The following is a 19,918-nucleotide window of genomic DNA, read 5'->3' as shown; positions in this document are numbered from 1 at the left end:
TCTGCCTCCCCTCAAAACATCGCCAACACACTCCAGATTGGGGGCCTCTTTGACACCTCTTTCATCCTTGGTGAACCCACCAATGTAAGACAAGCACTTCCTCACCCTCCTCAGCACCAGAAAGATGGCTCAAGTCATGTCATAAAGGAAAGGACCAAGGCCCTGGGTGTGATGGCACAGTAGCAGAAAAACTCCACCTTTTCCAAAAAGAACAGTTGAATAACAAAAACTTATTAGTCCTGGAGGTGAGCCATGAGGGCGGCTTTACGGAGGGGCGAAGCCTGCCCGGGCAAGTTCTTCAGAGACTCCTTCTGACAAAGTAGTTGTAACGTCCAACATGCTGATCTTGGCACTCAACACCAAAACCCAAGGCAGGGGAGAGACTTTTTTTTTTTTTCACTAAAAACTGGAGAAATCCATTTCCCTCCTTCTCGTCACAAAGGAATGGTTCCCTCTTACCTCCTGCAACCCCACAGGTGCCTAGTGCACTACGAAATAAGTTTCTACCGTGGCTCACCCAGCAGTGCTGGGTTCCAGGCCCTTGAACATGCACGGCCCAATTCTGAACCCACAATGAACACAAACTAACTGAAAAGGAGGCCAATTTGCTCCCCCTAAGAACAGCACGGCCCACCCTCAGCCTCTGGGCGCTTCGCAGTTGTGATTTAGCTCGTATTTTGCTGGAAGCACAAATGCAAACCACTTGCTGGACTGGGGGCTGGAGAGGACCTCCCCCCACGCCAAAGTCCACCCCCCCAGGTTTCTTCGATGCTTGAATCTTCCCAGTAGGGCTGGTAAAAGGACGCCTCTGGAAAGCCACGGCCACACACTCAGAGAACCCTTGAACAGAAGGTGGAGAAGTCAAGCCCTGGTGAAAGAACATGCAAAAACAAACAGGATTCTGGGGCAGCGGGGGGGGGGGGGGGGGGGGGGGGGGGTTTGGCAGTTTAGCGCCGCCTTTGGCCAGGGGTGTGATCCTGAAGACCCAGGATTGAGTCCCCCATCGGGCTCCCTGCATGGAGCCTGCTTCTCTCTCTGCCTGTGTCTCTGTCTCTCTCTCTCTCTGTCTCATGTCTGTGTCTCTCATGAATAAATAAAATCTTTAAAACAAAAACAAAAAAGGAACGGGATTCTGGAGACACGTGCGGGTCAGAGGAAGGGGAGGAGCCGGACAAAGTTCGGATTTGCAGATGCAGAAGAGACCTGGGTGCGCCTAGGCTGTCCTGGGCCCCTGGGTGCAGTGCTGTGTGCAAGGGCTGGGAGGGAAGGAGCACCACTGCACTGTCGCAGCTGGGGGACAGGAAGAAAAGCCACAGCAATTCAAGGTCTGGACTCAAGGTCAACAGGAGGAGCCCACAGAGACCAGAAGGACAGTGTCGACACATGCCCTCCCCACCTCCTCAGTCTCGGTCGGTCTCTCTCTCTCTCTCTTCTCCTGGCCCTGAGCCTCCACCGGCCTGGCTGAGGTCCAGCTCCAGTAATTATATCAGACCCACCTTTCACCCTCCCCACCCTCTGCAATCAGCCCTCATTCTCTGCAGCCTGAGGCCAGCCACTCCTGTATCCCACCTGTGGCCCAACCCCAGAAGTGCTGGCTTCAGAAGCCGCCTGAAGCAATCCAGCTCCTTCCTCTGGGGCTCCAGGCTGGTATGAAATCTAGTTTTCAACACAGGGCTGGGGGTGGGGGGAACAGCCAGGAGCCCCTTGGGGAGAAGCACCCCAGCCTGGCCTACCATGTGAGGCTCCGGCCCAGGCCTCACCTCAGCCCAGTGGCAGTACGGATCCTGAGCAGCCCTACCAATCTTCACAGGACATGGCTCTGCCCACATCAAGCTCTCTCCCTACACGATGGATTACAGAGAGCCTAGTTTTTAGAAAGACATTTCACCACACAGCTGACGACCAAGAAAGCCTCGGCTCTCTGGGGCTGTCCTCTGCCTTCCGACTTCCTCCACGAGCCTCACTTGCCTCATCTGCCAAACGGACACAGCAATTTCTTCCCCACGGTGCCAAGGCCTGGCTCGCAGGAGGCACCGCTGCCTTCTCTCAATCTTCTGATGGGGGCAAAAAGCTGAATCTCAAAGTCCCTGCTTGCTCTCAATATGCCTCGACAACATTTCTTCTAGAAGCAAAAGGGAGAAAAAAACACCAAAGAAATCAAGTCCAACTGACACTTGGTCTCCCATTTTGCAGAAACAAAACCTGCCTCTGGAAAGGTCTGGGTGGGACTATGACCAGGCATCCCCAGCTCAGTTTGCTCCATCCCTGCTCAGCAGGACAGGGAAGGTCACAGGTCAGGAGCTAATGCCTTCTGTTTGGCCTAAACAAAGGGAATTCTAGCGGCCCTGAGAGCTGCTGCCCTGCTGCAGTTACCCCTCCACCTCCACCTCACTCAGCCCCATCTGGTGGCCCTGAACCCCTCCCCCAAGTCCTGGTGGCAGCAGGGGGCAGATCTGCTGCAGACCTCCCGGAGACTCACCCCAGATGGAGTGCGCAACAAGTGCAGTCCATGCTCCCACGTGGGCAACATCCCACAGGTGTCTGTGGGACTCCCCTCTGACCCCACCTTGGTCCAGGCCCCCAGGATCTGCCCTGACTCCCTACTCCTTCCCAACACCAATCCATTCTTGATGTGGGGGAGTGCCTGCATTTCCTTTCTTCAATTTTCTTTTTAGAATGTTCCCGAAGACTCTCGAGGGCTTCAGGATGAAGCGTCAATTCATCAGCATGGCATCCGCCCCGCTGGCACCTCATCGTCTTCCTCCTTCACCCATCACCCCCAGCAAAGATATTCAACCTCTAGCCGCCCTGCAGGGATTTAATCACCCCCGGGGCTAGCTTACGTCTCTACAGCTTTGCAGGTGCTGTTCCTAGCCCCCGGACGCCCCCCCCCGCACCCCAATTTGTGCCAGTCCAGCTCCTAAGGCTCAGGGCAAGCATCACCCATTAGAGAGCTCCCCATGAGCTTCACCCTTCCCGGGGTGTTAGAGCCTCTCCCCCACACCACCGGATGTGGCGTCGGGGCACGGAGGGCGGCCTTAAGGACAAGGAAAAGAGCCAGGCAGCGCCTCGCAACGGTCACCCACCTCTGTGGGCTCCGGGAGCTTCCCCATCCCACATTCCACCACAGCCCTTAGAGACGACAACGACGAGGGCCAGGAAGTGAGATGAGGGAAAGAGGAAAGGAGGGGTCCGCAGACCACCGCCCCCTCAGGCTCACTTCCAACAGCGTCTGGCCAGGCCCGGGGCAGAACGAGCGCTCCCACGGGGGACACGGGACCGGGCGATCCCGGACGCCGGCGGCCCCGCCTCACCACCGGGTCGCCGGCCCATGGCCGCTGGGAGGCTGTGGGCTGGAAACGCCAAGCCAGCAGCCCACGACAGCCCCACACCAGGGAGCTCGCCCAGATGCACCTCGGAACCTCAGCCCTTCAGCCCGCGGCGGGGCCAGGGAAGGCTCATCGTCCCGACAGGCGACGGGCACGACAGCAGCTCCGCGAGGAACGCACGGCCTGTGAGAAGGCAGTGCCCGCGCCGAGGGCCAGAGTCCTCGACCCTCACGCCCTCTGACCCGGGGCTTCCACAGCAGGCCTCGACCCCACAGAACCGGAAACGTCTGGTCAAAGGTTTGGGCACCCAGCACGGCGGTGGTGCTGACGATCCCCAGGCGGAGGGGACTCAGGACCAACCATACCCAGAGCCACACGACAGAGTGCCACCTGGACGCTAAAATTCCTGGCAGGAATGTTTAGCGACACCAGGAGCTGCTCCCTGCACCGCAAATGAAAAGAAAGCAGCTTCGGCTCAGCACCAGGGCTCTAACCCACACCGTGACGCCCGCGTGCACACAGACCAAAGATGGGCGGGTGACCACGGCATCCCTAAGTGGGGAGGTAAGGCGTGCACTTCATCCTCCTTGTTTCTCCCAATCTTGTTTTTATGATAAAAATATTTTTGGGCAGCCCGGGCGGCTCAGCAGTTTGGCACCGTCGCCTTCGGCCCACGGTATAATTCTGGAGACCTGGGATCGAGTCCTGGAGACCCGGGATCAAGTCCCACATCGGGCTCCCTGCATGGAGCCTGCTTCTCCCTCTGCCTGTGTCTCTGTCTCTGTGTCTCTCATGAATAAATAAAATCTTTAAAAATATATATTATTTTTAACGTCCTCAGAATATAAATATAAGCTACAAAATCAAGAATATCCTCCCTCTCCACCCATGAAGTCTCACAGCCCTCCTCTATAAACCAAAGGTGGAGGGGCGCCTGGGAAGCTCAGTCAGTTGAGCGCCCAACACTTGATTTCAGCTCAGGTCCTGATCTCAGGGTCATGAGCTCGAGCCCCGGGTCTGGCTCTGCATGGAGCGAAGAATCTGCTCTTCTCTCTTTTTCTGTTTCTCTCCCTCTCCACCCCACCTCCTGCCCCTACCCATCTGCTCATGCTCTCACTATAAAATAAACCTTAAAGAATAAAAACAAATAAAAACAAAAAAATAAAAACAAAATTCTCCCCTGCAAACTTGATACACCATATAATTCATAAGGCAAATTCCACTGTTGCTGCAGAAATGGCCAGTGCAGGCTCTTAAGTTCCCCCGAAGCCTCTCCCTATCCATGAAAGCAGGTCATACCCACCCGGGGAGGCCTCGCTTTACACCCTACCAACCACACAAATGAGACAGAGTACATCGGCCATATTCCCACCAACCTATCAAATGTACATTTCCTTCTATTCTTACTTTTGACAAAAGTCGTTTCTCAACCCGAGTGCATGCATTTCCAGAGATAATTCTAATTTTAACTAGTTGGCCCATGCTTATCTATAACAGCCACCACCAAAAATGGACAGATCTCAAAAACAGGCCAAGTGGGGAAAAGGTACAGGCAGTGTATGGAAGTTTTATCTAAAGGCACCACCCAGGGCAGCCGGGGTGGCTCAGTGGTTTAGTGCTGCCTTCGGCCCAGGGCATGATCCTGGAGTCCCAGGATCAAGTCCCACATCAGGCTTCCTGCATGGAGCCTGCTTCTCCCTCTGCTTCTCTCGAATAAATAAAATCTTTAAAAAAAAATAAAGGCACCACCCCAAACGACACATGGATATATGTCCACATACAGACACACACACATGGACCAAGGATTTAACAACATGAACCAGATACTCACCAAGTTAACAATGGGGATTATCTTCAGGGACAGAGGGAGAGAGGGAGGGAAGGATAACTGGACACAGTAGTGGTGTCCTGGGGGCTTTAATCAGAGGAATTTTATTTGCCGGCGGGGGCGGGGTGGGGGGAGCCTAAAGTAGATATATGAACGCTAGTCACATGTTCATAGTTATTTCTGATATACAAGTTCATCAGAACCATCTGTACTGCTTTTTGTTTTTTAAGATTTTACTTATTTATTCATAAGAGAGAGAGAGAGAGGAGAGGCAGAGACACAGGTAAAGGGAGAAGCAGGCTCCATCCAGGGAACCTGATGCGGAACTCGATCCCAGGACCCCGGGATCATGCCCTGGGCCAAAGGCAGGCACCTTCGTTCTGCTATTTCTTCTGAGATACAAAATTCTGGTTGGTCCTGGCCTTCCGACCATGGCAAGAGACCAGAGCTCCTAAGAGCCACGTTCAAGGACCTCATAAAACAAAGCTTCCTGGAAATGACCAGTAAACCTCGGCGGTCTCTGGCCATCACGTGACTATGGAAGCTGAGACCCACGAGGGCCCATCATCATCTGGACAGATAGGAACCCAGGGGGCCCAGAAAAGGAAGACAGACTATTCCCAATACATGATTAGTAAAGACGGGCGCTCAACCAGACTCTGCAAATTCCTCATGTCAGGGTAAGTTCTGCAGCTGGGTCCTTCCATCCACCTGCAGGTCCCGATTTCAAGACAGAGATCTATGTATACCTGACAACAAAGATCAACACACACCGAATTTATCCAGGCTGATGTTTGAAGTGCTTCCCACCAGCATAAAAGCCAAAGCAACCTCAGTAACCTCCCATGACAAGCAGGCCAGGCCAGGGAATGGCAATGGGACACCAACACACAAGCCCCAAAGAATAAACACTCATCAGCCACTGCTGTACCAGGGATTTCTGTTTATACTAGATGCACTTTCCCACCGGCCCCACTAGCTAACGAACACACATCTAATGTAAATACTCAAGAATCTGAATATTTAAAAAATCATTCTATAAATCCAAAATGTAACTCAAAAAAAAAAAAAAAGACAACGACTCAGATGAAAAAATACTTTGGCTGATGAGCAAGTAAAACAGGCATCATGAGCTGGCCAGCCAGGTGGCTTGAGGCAGAGAGCAGGTCTAGTCAAAGACTGCCTTTCCTCCAGGCCCCTCAGCAGATGTTGGGTCTGTATAGGCCCCTCCAGGAGCTGCTACCTCCACCTTGGACCATCAGCCTTTTCTTGTGTAAAAGGCATCGAGTAAACCAAGCATTCTCTTCTCTGCTTCCCTGTCCAGGACAGATGAGATGTCCCCTGTTGTATGTGATGGAGAGGAGCCCTCTGTGGAGATCAGCTGAAGATGCCTCTTGCAGACATCTCTAGGAACACTGTAACCCTGGGTTCCTACAGGTGCACATGACAACCACCTGGAGGGCTTACAAGACGTCCCGCCAGACCTCCCCAGCCCGTCTGGGGAAGGGCCTGATGGTCTGCACCTAACAACTTCCCAGGTGATGTTAATGCTGTAGGTCTGAGGACCACACTTTGAGAAGAAACCCACTGACTCCCAAGCCTGCTGGAAAGATGGCAAGACCAACAGCTGGGGGGACTTCTGAAAACGCAGGTGCTAGCCCCCAACCCCAGAAAAGTCCAAGCAGCAAGTCAGGAGGCAGCCTGAGACCCTGGCGAACACACCAGGGGTCAGACTAAGTCTGGTCATGCTGGTTTCCGCCCACCTTCTACCTTCTGCCCTAGGAAGGATAAGGTCAAGGATCCTTGTCTCCGCAGGTTTTCAGAGGCAAAACTTGAGCTTCCTTGAATAGTACAGATTTAACACACAAGAAGGGTTCCCCCATCCTTTCTAACTGCCCCTGCCCCATGGTGCCTCGGAAAAGGAGGGGACGGCCAGCGGGCAGAACCACTGCTTGGCAAACAAAACCCAAGGCTGGACTCTGTGAGCTCAAGGAGTCTACCAACATACCACAGGTAAGCAGGAGTCCCGCTCACTCGGGAGCAAGCTCTCGCCCTTCCAGGACACCACTGTCATAGAAAGAATGACATGTGTCTTGCTTCATCCTGAGCCCTCACAACCTGGAGGGCTACGTTCACAGGAGGACTTGGGCAGCACTCCTCTCAGAAAACTTTATTGAGTGACCTTTCATAATCATAACCAATTATGTTTATGCTTTAAAGTCAGGTAGAAGGGAGAAAGGCAGGATATGCAATTGTATATACGGCATGACCACAACAGTAAGAAACAAAAACTATTCATGCAAAAACTGGAAGGAAACAGTAAAAATGTTAATAGGGATTGTCTTCAGATGGTGGGATTGTGGGTGGTTCTTTTCTTCTTGCTACTTATTTTCCTAGCTATTTAGAAAGAGCATACATTACTTATAAGACCAGGACTCCCATCTGTTTTACAATAAATTGGAAAGAAAACAAAAATATTCAGAGCTACCCACACGTAACCCATGTCAGCCCAGAGGGGAAGAGGCCCGCTAGCTCTCTCCAGGGAGCAGGGGCGCCTGAGAACACAATCGGCTCTGAAGCCTCTAGCTGGTGCCTGCAGCCACACCTGCTCCAGGCTGGGGCTTCAACGCACGGCAGCCCTGCCCTCAGGGTTAACAGTGCAACAGCAGCACAAGGATATGGGGTCCTCCTCTCACCCTGTGGGTCTTTCTGGGCCCTGAGAACAGACCTGTTCCTCTCTTCCTACCCCCACGTCTCATCTTCTGGAATTCTACACAGAGTGGCACTCTGCTTCCACACTGACACGATGTCAAGTTCCCTTGGGCCAGCCCAGGTCTGGACTGTCAGGAGCTGCTGCTCGCCCCTAGGGTGTGACTTCTTGGGCCAGAGGACAGCCCCTGCCTGGCCAACAGCTTGCAGCAAGAGCCTGGCTGCTCTGTGCTGCTCGCAGAGAGCTCCTTCCACCTGGGAGTTTCATCGCTGTCACCAGGGAGAGGTTACCACCTCCCGGCACACCTGGGGCCCAAGACACACCTGTCAAGCTCTCTCCACTGGCTCTGGCCAGCCTCTCAAGCCTGCTCTGAATTTCTGTATCTTTCCCGTTCATCTCCTCCCAAGTCTGGATTCACCTGAAACATGGTGAAACAGACCTTTACCAGAGCAACTGCACAACTCAGACCTTGATAGAATGAGAACAGGCCAGTCTTGTGCCTCCATGTCTACCTCTACACTCCTTCCCCTTCTCTCCTTACCACGACCCTCAAAACATGGAGATTCCGTCACCTACCAAGACTCCGCTCAGTGCCCCCTCCCCTCCAAGAAGCCTTCCCCACTCCTCTGTAGCCTGGGTCAGTCATCTCTCGAGCAACCTGCACCATGCACTTCCCCAGGCACTTAGCACACAGCATCAAAAGTACCTGCTCACCACAAAAACAGTGCCTGTGCATAGGGCTCAAGCCCTGAGTGCATGGTGAACCACAGGCCCAGCCCCCAGATGGCCAGAACCAAGTTCACTGGCAGCCCCACAACCCTTGCTCAGCTTCCCCTGCCTGTGGCCATCCCCAGGGAAACCCTCGCTGAGTATTCCCTGCTAGTCCACAGCATGCCCAAACCTGAGTGTGGCGCCCCTCGGACAGCAAAACAAACCCACTCAGCCCCACAGAGCCAGCTAGCCTAGGCACCTGCTCCTCAGCATGGTTGACATCTCTCTGGGGTGGATAAGAGGATGGGGCTGGATCTAAGCCTCCCAGGGACTGCTAAGAAAGTCCATGGTACTGGGCCACTGATGGTCCACACAGTGAGCACAGGTGGCTTGAAAAACTGGCCATGCAGGGAAACATCCCAGCACAGCAAGCCTCCCTCACGCACCCCACTGTCCACTCCCACCCCCTCCATCTGCTAATTCGTACAGAGTCAGAGGAAGGGCTCCCAACAGGAGCTGGCCCAGCATGCAGCCCGTCATCTCGGCTGACCTCAGAATCAGCAACCACTGCATGAGGACAGAGAGCGAGCCACGGCAGCCCGAGGGCTCCTCCTCATGCTGACAGGGACCTCAACTCCATGAAGAGGATCCCTAAACCCCAGCACCGAGACCAAGGTACATTCCAGGAAGCAGATGCTAGCAACAGGTCCCAGAGGCAGTCTGCCCAAGGAATCAGTGAAGCCCCAGCATGAATTCTGGAAAAGGTTTGTTCTTGGGCAGTGGTTCTCAAACTGTGTTCCCTGAGGTCCTGGGAACCTACAGAGATGCCCCAGTGGGAGAGGAGGTGCTGAGCAGAGAACACAGGGCCCCCCTAACCCTCAAGTCAATCAAAGTCACTGGAGATTCACCAGGGGTTTCAAGAAAAAAATGTACAGGGGGAGAAAAGGTTTGCTGCTAGGGCTCTTTGGAGTACCCAGGTGGCTCATTCAGTGATGCATCTGCCTTCAGCTCAGGTCATGATCCGAGGGTCCTAGGACCAAGCCCCACATCGGGCTCCCTGCTCAGTGGGTAGCTTGCTTCTCCCTCTCCCGCTCCCCTGCTTGTGCGCTCTGTTAAATAAAATCTTTAAAAATGTTAAACAAACGAAAACAACCCAGAGCTCTGAAATAACACAGTTTAAATCCATTTCCCATTAACATCAACCTTCCCACCTTGCTGACCTTCCGAAGGCTGGTATGGGGATTTTAGCAGCCGTTCCCCAAGAGGCCCCCTTGCCCAGCCCATCACCTGTCTGCTGGTGAAACACAGGGAGCACCTGACAAGAGGACACACCGTAAACCCCAATGCTCCTATCCACAAGCTGAGGGCTTGAATACAACCTTTCTGTGGTCCCTTATCTCTCTCCATCCTTTCAGTTGCTCCTCAACAAAGACTCACTCAACTGTGGGTGAGACCCAGTCAGGGTGCCCCAGGTGGAGCCCGGTCCCCGTTCCAGAGCACTCTTGGGGCGGCGGCTGTGAATCAAGAACAGTCCCTGGGGTCCCCACCATACCAGGCACAATGCTTTGCACGCAGCGCAAAGGACATTTCCCTGGACAAAATTATCCAACATCTGACCCTTTCCACAGCGCAAAGAAAAAAGGATGCAAGTGAAAATACACCAAGCCTGAGCAAGCACATGCCTAACCATGAACACTGTTTCCTCTCGGCTTCCTGCGGGGAAACCGTTCAGGGACGATACCACCAGATGCAGAACAGAACTTCAGGGGAACAGAGTTCCCAGCCCTTACCTGGTAGTAGGTCTTGATATTTCTCACCAAGATGGTCAAGTTCTGAATGCGGAGGTTCACGTCGTTGTTTACGTGCTTGTTGATGCGCTGATTTGTTGGCCTGGGGTCTCTAGAAAAGAAAGAGGAGAATGGAAACTGCACATCCCAGCATTTTGCCACCCACCCGAGTTCCCAGCTGAAGGTGAGCTCCAGGCCACCCCCAGCCTCCAACACTACTGGCTCCCCTGAGTCAAATCCTTATTACCCCATTGCCAAGCTGTGGACCTCAGGGGAGGCCCCATCACCTCCCTGCTCCCGCCCCCGCACCAACCCAGCACAGCCGTGAGTCAAAGTTATTTCCGTTCCTGCTAACAGCACCCATAAACCACCACCAGCCGTCGATGCGGACCCCAAAAGTTCTACCGAATAAAGACCAAAACAAGTTCTTTCAAGATTAAAAACATTAAAAGTTGAACCAACCAAAACATATAAAATAATGAGGGGAAAAATATGGTACATTTCCTGACATAATAAATTAAAATCATTCACGTTCCATCTCACTGGGGTCCCCATTCCTGGGATCAGATTGGTCCAGGGCTGGTGCTGCCTGTGACTGACATGTCGGGGACACAATTCTACCCTGAAAAACCAACAGCAGGAGTCTGTGATCTGACATGGTGTACCAGGCACCCTCCGAGAAAGGCTAAGAGCAGAGATCTACATAATTCATGTGGGAAACCCCCACGGCATCCTTTATTTTCTAATCTCAGGCAAAAGTCAGATCTGATTGTGATGAAACTAGAAATCTGAATCAAGTGATTTGTATTTCCACTCACCTACCTCCCGAGACACTTCTGAAAATGATTCTTCTGGGAAGAGAACAGACCCAGTGGACCAGATTTGGCTTCACCTCCCCCGTGTACCACCCCACGCTTTTCATAACAAAGCCCTCCCTCCCATGTCACTAATTCAAATGAGGGTCCTTTTCAGGGTTTTGGCTGTCAAGTGGGGTGTCTAGGTGGCAAGGGGGTAGAGAGTCAGCCTCTTCCTCAGGGATCTGCCTCACAAGGGGATGGGAGCACAGAATGGGGCTTGGGGAGTTAAGGAAATTGACCTCAATGCCACACGGCTCATTCCAAAACCAATAACTAACATAACATCGACAAACAAAAATGTTTTTAAAACCCACAAGTAGAAATCATTTCAGACATCACTGAAACTACAATCTTTTTTTTTTTTTTAAATAGGAACTGTTTAGAATTTGACCATTAACTGTTTGACATATACAGCAGGAGTCCCTGCCCTGTACACTGCGTGTATGCAAAGCCCTTTACCAATTCGGGGCAGTAATAGCCACAGATTTTATTCAATTAGCCTGGATCCCCTAAAATAATCACATGGGTACCTTGGGGCAACCAGGGAATCTCTTTTCAACCGTCATGTGACAACATTTCTTATTGTCCCCACACAGTAATGGAGTCTGGCCAAGCCATTTGCACGTTATGTGTCTCTTGGAGCCATTCATTACTGAGAAAACAAAGGTTAACAGTTCAGTGGAAATTAATTTAGGAATAGAGGCAGCATTCAGCCTTTCAACCACAAGGGCACTTTTAGTCACAAAAATACACTTAACATTACAAATAATTTATCTTCAAGGCTCACTTCTCCTCTCTTCAGATACCTCAAGCGAGGAGAAGCAACTTCATTAACCGACTCAAATACTTCTTAAAACAGAATTCAGAGAACACGCAGAGCGTTTTCTGTTTTGTGTCTGTTGTCCCAGCTTGAAGTCAGAGGGCCCGGCCCACAGGCGGGAGGGGGGGGGGGATGCATGGTGCGCATTCACTGAGTGTGCAAAGGCACCACACACGCCCGGATGGGGACCTGCCCGGATGGGGACCCACAAGGCTCTCAGACGACAGAGCTCGCGGAAACCTCCGACCAGCTCTGCTTTTGTTCTCCAGGTTCAGTTCACTGAAACAGCACTCCACAAGAGCCTTGACATTTACCGTATGAGTAATTAGACTAATTATCACCATCATTAGTGTTCCGTCCTTTAACTAAGGCTCTCAGGGTAGAGGTTATGGAGAAACAACTAGAAACAAAAGTCAACTGCGGTTAAGGAGGGCTCATCATCACTGTCCCAGCAAGGAGTAAGCCCCACCCTTCTGTGCTCAAAAAAAAAAAAAAAAAGGGTCAGAAGACACAGGACTGGCCAAAGTTCTCTGGGCCCCAGGGTGCTCAGCTGCAAAATGACTACAGGATCCTTCCAGCCCTAGGCTGTCATTTTAGAGGGCCAGATCTGCACTAGCAAACATGGACCATACTTGGTCCTATGTCCCAGGAAGAGGACATCCTATCACCACTGCACAACTGCATGTCCCCAAAAGCCATCATTACAACAAGGATCTTTTTTGCATAATAGCCATAGAATACAAAAGTCCAAGAGTCCCCTATGGAGGTGTCAGAGGACAGGAGAGAGACACTGGGTACAAGCTTCAGACAGCTCGTCCAACTCAGGAGAGTTCAGAGTCAGAGACTTCCAAAATTTAAAAATCAATCAAGAAATGATGTGTTGATATAGGGATGTCCACAATGTATCACGGGTTAATAAATAAGGATGCTAAAAGACAACAGCATGAGCCCACAACCATATAAAAATCCCTTAAGGAGTTTCTATCTATATACTATAGATGACATCCAGAAGACACTAGAATAATAGCATTGCTACTTCTACGTGGTAAAATCATGGACAATTTTATCTGGCTCACTTTTCTTTCCCTATTTTTCTACAACCAACATAAATTTTTGGTACAGTTTTTAAGAACTCAAAACCCCCACGAGTATCATACTCTGTAGTCAAAAGAGGAAATAACATAAGTTCACAAAAATATTTTTTGCTCCAACACTTTCCCGCCAACACAAACTCATTCAACTACCAAGCACTTGCCCTCAGCTTTTATATATGCAGAACAGGACTAGAACTCCTCTTCTAACACACTGGGGGGGGGGGGGGGTGGCGGGGAATTAAAAGCATTACTACAAATGCTTTTTAGAAACAGAAAACTCAGAATGCCTGGCTGGCTTGGTTGGTGGAGTGTGCAACTCTTGATCTTAGGGTTGTAAGTTTGACTTCCATGTTGGGTGTAGAGATGGCTTAAAAAAATTTTCTTAAAAAAGAACAAACTTAGGAAACTCTCCCGTTTGACCAAAGGATATTTCCAACCCATAAATAATATATTATCTTGAATTTTGCAATGAGTACCAGGGGTAAAGTCTGAAGAAAGCAAATACGGCGAGACTTACTACAGGCCTTGCAAAAAGGCACAAGCTCTCAGGCCCAATCCCAAGTTCCCAACTGCACTCAACAGCCACTGCCTCAAGTCAGAAGGTGTCCGTTCTCAAAAGTACAGGTTCAGGCACGTGGGCACGCACGCTCACACACAAACACCCCCGCCCCCACTCGCAAGAATGATGGATGTTTGTCGGGCATTTTCTATAGGCATGATCTTATTTAATCCTCCCAAGTGTATAAAATACTAGCCCCTTATTACAGACCTGGAAGTTGAGGCTTAGAGAGTTTAAGTAATTTGCCCAAGGGGGCAGAACGGAGAATGTGAACTTGACCGCCTGACGCTTTCAGAGTCGCTTTCAGAGTCCGAGCACTTAAATACTTTTTCTACAAGACAGTAAGAAACATGTCCAAAGTGAATGAGCAATCGTGTTCTCCCTTGGGCACCAGCAGATCACCCAGAAAGACTGCATTTACAGAGGAACTATTCAGCAGGTTCCCCCATGCACCGAGGTCCACACCATTCAATGCCTCTCACTGGGGAAATTCTCCTGGACCTGGGCCTCCCCTGAAAGCTGAGCCTACAGGGCTTTCCTGCTTCCAGGCACTGATGTCACCGGGAGGCCAGGGCCAAGAGACTACTACTGCAGCCTTCTTCGGTTGCCAGAGACAATGCCCAGGTGCAGCCACGTGACCTCTGCCGGCCTCCATATGGCTCTGAAGTGTTAGGTAACACGCCTCTTATCTGAGTTCCAGCAAGCCACTTGCCATACCTACGCAGCGTACTGCTCTTTACAACTTTCCCAGGTCCTACCAACTTGGAGAGAATTTATCAAAATAGGCCAATAGCACACAGAGCTACTGGCATAAGAGATAAACCAGAATACAGCCTTATTACTGACCTGCTAGCTAGCCCGACATTTCTCCATTTGGCGGAAAGGAACACAGAAGTTTACATGTAGTTAGATGGGGGCTTGAACTCAGGTCCCAGAGTCCAGGTATGCTCTGGTTCTCATTGAGAGAGGGCCGAGGCTAAGAACCATGCACTAAGCCAGGAGATTAAGAATGTGGGACAAAGGAAAAATTCTTATGGGACGCCTCAAGTCCTTTCTGGCTTAAGATAGTGTATTTGCAATTGACACTAGTACCTATTAAGTGGCAACCACCATGCTAATTGCCAACACATCATCCCATTTAATCCTCATAACCATCTCTTAAGGGAGGCACTTCCTATTTCACAGATGAGGAAACTAAATTGTTGAGTGGTGTGCCCAGTATCACTTGGCCAGTATGACACAGACCTAGAGTTCAAATCCAGGTTGGCTACCCAAGCTGTATACACCAGGGCTAAATACACTTTGGTGGTGGTGGGGGGGTCCTTTTTAAAATTGAGATCATCTCTACATAGCGTGAAATGCATATATCTTGTTATAGCTTTTGGAGTCCTGAAAAATTAAATGTACTCCAGTCAGTATACAGAACATTATCACCCCCACCCCCACCCAAGAAGTTCACCAGTGTCTCCTTTCCAGACGATCCCTACCCACCTCCAAGAGCAAACAATGTTCTGATTTCTAGCCTATCACCTGGAACAGGGTTATTCCGGTCAATCAGTAAACTGTGTGCTGCTCATGCCCCTCACTCCTTCATTTCCTCCACCCACATGGCTTCCCCACTGTCCCTTCCTCTGTTCCTGACCCAGGCCAGAAGGCACCAGAAGCACGGCTTGAGGGGCTTGAGGCTTTATGAGCTGCAAACTTCTCAGTTCCCACCTCTGGGATGATTATCTTGGCATATCACAGAGGAGAGAACATGTAAAACTTACAAGGGAAGTAGAGAAGCCCTTCACACTGAATTTAGCCAGGGCCAAGTGTGAACAAGTGATGAGCTGGCATTTCTCAAAGGAATGGTCCATCAGGCTTTCCTGATTTACAAGCAAGTGGTAAACGCTTCAGGAATTCCAAAGGTCAGGGAAGAAAGAGAAACAGTCCCAGGGCTTTTGTTCTCCCCTCCGCCTGGGTGTAAAAACTGAATGAAAAGGCTGGGTATACTGCTGTTTTTAATTAAACAGTCTTGGGTTTGGGTAAGGACACACCGGTCACTGCACCAATGGAATCCGGTCATTTTCGGGGTCCACCAAAATGGGGCAGGGGGAAGAAATTGCCAGGACTTAAATATGCTACTAGACAATCCCAGGAAAACTTTTTCATCAATGTTCTCAGACAAGTACTGCCGAATCTGGCAACACATTTGTCTTTTTAGGATCTCATCAAACACAAGATTCAGAAGATGAGTTGTGCCTTTAAAAAACAAAACAAAACTGAAGTGTCTCTCCCACAACATGGCACCAAATGACTTATTAAAAGAAGCAATGTTCCCAGGAAATTTTTGAAACAGACCTTTTTGGGTAGATCTATTTAAACCACTTGCTGAATATGCCAAAGCTAAATAAATGCTCCTCCTCTGCGGGCCACAAAGCTGATCCTCATTAGCTAATGGGTTCGTGCTCAAGTACAACTTGCTTAGTTGCCAGTGAGTAGGTAAGCCCGAGGGGCTGATCCACAGAGGGTATTATTAGGACGTTTTATTTGGCTTCCAGTGCCTGGGAATCATACTGACACTCAGTTCCAATATGTTCCCTGCGCCTGAGTTAAAAACAGAAAGCAGAGGTAGGAGCCAACACCTACATGTGGAAGGCTGTCAATCAGGCGCTGCAGAATTTAGCTAGAGGAAAGGATGTGGTCAAACATACATGCTAGTGAGTTTAACTTCCACCAAGACCCGTTTAAGCTCAGTACTACGAACACTACACAGCATTCGGACTCCCAAGGCTCTCTTAACGTGGTGACTTTAAGCCTTAGGAAGGGCCTTAGCCAACTGCACTCGCCAGAGAGCAACAAAACGTATGACCAAGTGAAAAGAAGCTCAGAAACACAGGCATCCCAACTTACAGTGAAACTTTATAGTCACACAGATGTTCTGGGTACACCCCAAACACTTCCTGTAACCAGACTGTTACAGTTCCTTGCCCCCCAAAAGGGTTTGTTTTGTTTTGTTTTTAACTTCCTTGCTCAAACTTCAAATATCTAAGCATGAAGTCGGTTGTCCTATGTACACCACGTGGAGGACAGTCAAGTCATTCAATTCCAAATTGCCTTAACCAAACAAGCTGCCAACTTGCTGTCCTGGAATTCTTCATATTCACAGGAAAGGGAAAAAAATCACCCTAATCTTGAGATGCCGGCGCCCCCCCCCCACTTGCAAAGAACCCTCTCTGTTAGAACACGTTCCCATTCTACAACCTTAAACTTTCCGAAGCATCGCTCTTTCCTTCTTCCCCGTAGATAACTTACATTTGCAACATGATTTGGTTCAAAAAGATGCCATCCGCTAAATCCATGTACATGGTCAGATTGTCCTGGTTGCCGCTTCCGAAGGAGCCAAAAGTTTTCACCTGCCGGGGAAACGGGGCGCGGAGAGAAAGGCAGGAAGTGAGCCCCGAGGGCACGGTCTTTAGGGCTCTCCAGGGCAAAGGCGGGCAGGGCCGGTGCGGGAACAGGGGGTCACCCACGCCCGCCCGCCCTTGCAGGGGCCTCTACCCCCCATCCTGCGCCAGGCAACAGACGCAAGACAGCAAGACGAAAACTTCCTCCCCACTTTTCTCCAGCGGCCCAAGGCGGGGAGAGAGAGAGAGAGAGAGAGAGAGAGAGAGAGAGAGACTTTTCAATAAATTTCTCACGTCTCAAATCTACTGGAAGTGACTGCGCCGCCCCCCGCCTGTACCCATTCTCGCTCGGCCGCCACCCACCTGCTGGTCTGAGGTTCGGAAACTACACGAGTGTATTTTGGGGTAGGGAGTCCTTTCCTTGAGTGGTCAAGCCCCGGGGGGTGGGGGTACTCCGACCCTGTCCGCGCGGGGGCCGCAGCCCAGCGCCCCGGCGCCAACAGGTGCACCCGCGCAGCCCCCGCCCGGCCCGGCCCGCAACGCGGCGAGGTCCCGCACCCGGCGCGCGGGCTCCCGAGCTGGAAACGCCTCCGGACCCCGGGGCTCGGACCCCGACCCCAGCCGGGAGCACGCGCTGAGTCCCCCGAGTCCCGGAGGCTCCCCGGGCCCCCGGGCGGGGGAGGTGGTGCGGCCACGGCGGGTGCACCAACAATGGGGCAGGGAGCTGGGCGCACTCACCCAGGTCACCAGCGGGCTCTGCAGGAAGAGCTCCATGAGCTCCGACACGGTCACGTCCATGCTGAGGCTGCGCCCGCCGGCTCCACGCCCGGTCCCCCGCGCCGCGGCACAAAGCGGCTCCGCCAGCGAGCGGGGCGCGGGGCTGCGGCAGCTCGCACCCGGGAGACAAAGGCGGGGCGCGAGCCCACGTTCCGCGGCTTCGGCGGCCCCGCGCCCCGCCCGGGGCTGGGGGAAGGGGAGGGCCCAGCGCTAGGGGAGGAACAATGCGGGCGCGGCCCCGCCCCTCGGCGGCCCTGGGCGGCAGGCGCGCCGCCTCGCGGTGCCGGGGCCGGGGCCGGGGCCGGGCGCTCGGGCGCGGGCGCGGCTGCGCGGGGTGCGGGGCGCGGGGCGGGGGGTGCTCCGCGCGGCCTCCCGGGCCCTCCCCGCGGGCCCCAGCACGTGGCCCTCCCCGCGCGTGCCCCTGCGGCGGCCCGGACGCCCAGCGCGGACCCGAGCGCGCGGACCCCGGCCCCTCCGTACCTCCCCGGGGCGGCGGAGCGCGGAGACTGGAGAGTCGCCCCCGGCCCACCGCTCGCTGGGGCGCCGCGCGGCCCGCGTCCCCGCCCCTCCCGGCCCCTCCCCGCCCCGCCCTCCCCGCGGCAGGTGCAGCCCCTCGGCCGCGCGGAGCTCCAGCCACCCGCCTCCGGGACAGGAGCGGAGCCCGCGCGCTTCTCGTGGGGGTGGCGGCCCCAGGGAGGAAACTTAGTGTTGAGTTCAGACCGTGGGAGCGCGACCTCTGGCGCCCCCCGCGCCACCTCCCGCTCTGCCTGCCTTCTGCAAGCTCCCCCCGGGAGGCCAGTGACCCGCCGCACCACCTGTGACCCCAACCCCCACTGCTGCTGCCACTTGGCGGCCGAGGAGCCAAATCCGGGACTCCAGGTTGGAGGACCTAGCAGCAGCTTAGTGGAGGGCGACAGGAGAAAGGACGGTGGCCCCACCTGGATGGGAAGCAGGCCCTGGCCCAGACCACCCTGCTGAGACAGCTGCGGTGACCCACGTTCCCGTCGCTCTCTGCCACTTCACCTTGGGCTGGTAATAATCTGCTATGATCCAGTTCGTTGTTCAAAGCACTTCATGCGAATTAACGAAGGTCCTCACGAGCCAGCTGGCGCGGGATTGACCCGAAGCGCCTAGTGTACGGTAGGCAAGGCTCCTGGGTGGCTCAGTCGTGGCATCCCACTCATGATCTCAGCTCAGGTCTTGCTGTCAAGATCGTGAGTTCGAGCCCCGCCACTGCCTCCCCCGTCCCCCCGTTGAGCTCCACACCTAGCGTGGAGCCTACTTTAAAAAAAAAGAAAAAAGTATGCAGTAGGCACTGAATGGTTGCGAGTTGTGGTGGTAGTAATTTGAAAGTTGGCTGTCAGGTATTGAGGCTGCGGCATCTGTCGGTGAAGTGTGGCATTGCAGCCGAGTTTCGCGTCTTGGCCCTGTGAGATGACACTGTGGCCCTGGGAGCCAGGTGGGAGATGAAGAGTCCTAAGGAGAAATGTGGAAGTCAGGGTAACTGGGGGAGGGGGGGGGGGTGGGACAGTGCGGAGGAACTGAGGTTTGTAGCTTAGTGGTTTTCTTACGCACCAGAAATGTATTAATTCCTTAATTGCCCTTATTGTAAAATGGGTTGGAAAACAGGTGTAACTGGTATCCGTCCATCTTTGTGTAGAAGATCCTCGTTCTGCAAAGTAGAGAATGTCTGTGAGACCAGAGTGTTTTTCGCGTTGACCTAAGCTCTTTCTGAGGCACAAGGAGGTGGGATCTCTAAAGTTATTCGATAAGCATACTATTTCGCTTGGAGGAGCACAAGGGACTAGTGAATGCTCTCTGGCAGTTGCGGTGGGACATTTCTCATCATGGTGAGAGAATTTGTCCCTGGGGATGTTGGCAGTCCCTGGGCCACAGCCAGTTCAGGAATTTCTGATGTTGGGATCAGTCATTGTCTGCACCGGTTCATGATCATGGATGTATCCATCGTTCATTGCCTAGATCCTGCCTCACTCAGAACCAGCTCAGCATCCTTGTTGTCTGAGTGGCAGGGGATCAGGTAAACTAGATGGTGCCCA

The 19,918-nt window shown here is 52.6% G+C and overlaps 1 protein-coding gene across 2 annotated transcripts in view; it reads right to left on the bottom strand.

Annotated features, from left to right (window-relative positions):
- Positions 1 to 18,041, bottom strand: part of CCDC88C (coiled-coil domain containing 88C) — a 121,541-nt gene extending 103,500 nt beyond the window's left edge. For both annotated transcript variants that reach the window (XM_055303939.1, XM_055303940.1), the window contains exons 1-3: positions 17,823 to 18,041; positions 16,993 to 17,093; positions 10,369 to 10,477 (exon numbers count right to left, since the gene is read on the bottom strand). In XM_055303939.1, the coding sequence (XP_055159914.1) occupies positions 10,369 to 10,477; positions 16,993 to 17,093; positions 17,823 to 17,882 (270 nt within the window). In that variant the 5' untranslated portion in view covers positions 17,883 to 18,041. The remainder of the gene's footprint in view (positions 1 to 10,368; positions 10,478 to 16,992; positions 17,094 to 17,822) is intronic.
- Positions 18,042 to 19,918: the final 1,877 nt, after the last annotated feature.

This window comes from Nyctereutes procyonoides, unplaced genomic scaffold (genome assembly GCF_905146905.1).
Source record: "Nyctereutes procyonoides isolate TBG_1078 unplaced genomic scaffold, NYPRO_anot_genome, whole genome shotgun sequence".
Classification (NCBI taxonomy): Eukaryota; Metazoa; Chordata; class Mammalia; order Carnivora; family Canidae; genus Nyctereutes; species Nyctereutes procyonoides.
The sequence above is the reverse complement of the archived record's forward strand: the minus strand, read 5'-3'. Positions and strand labels throughout refer to the sequence as shown.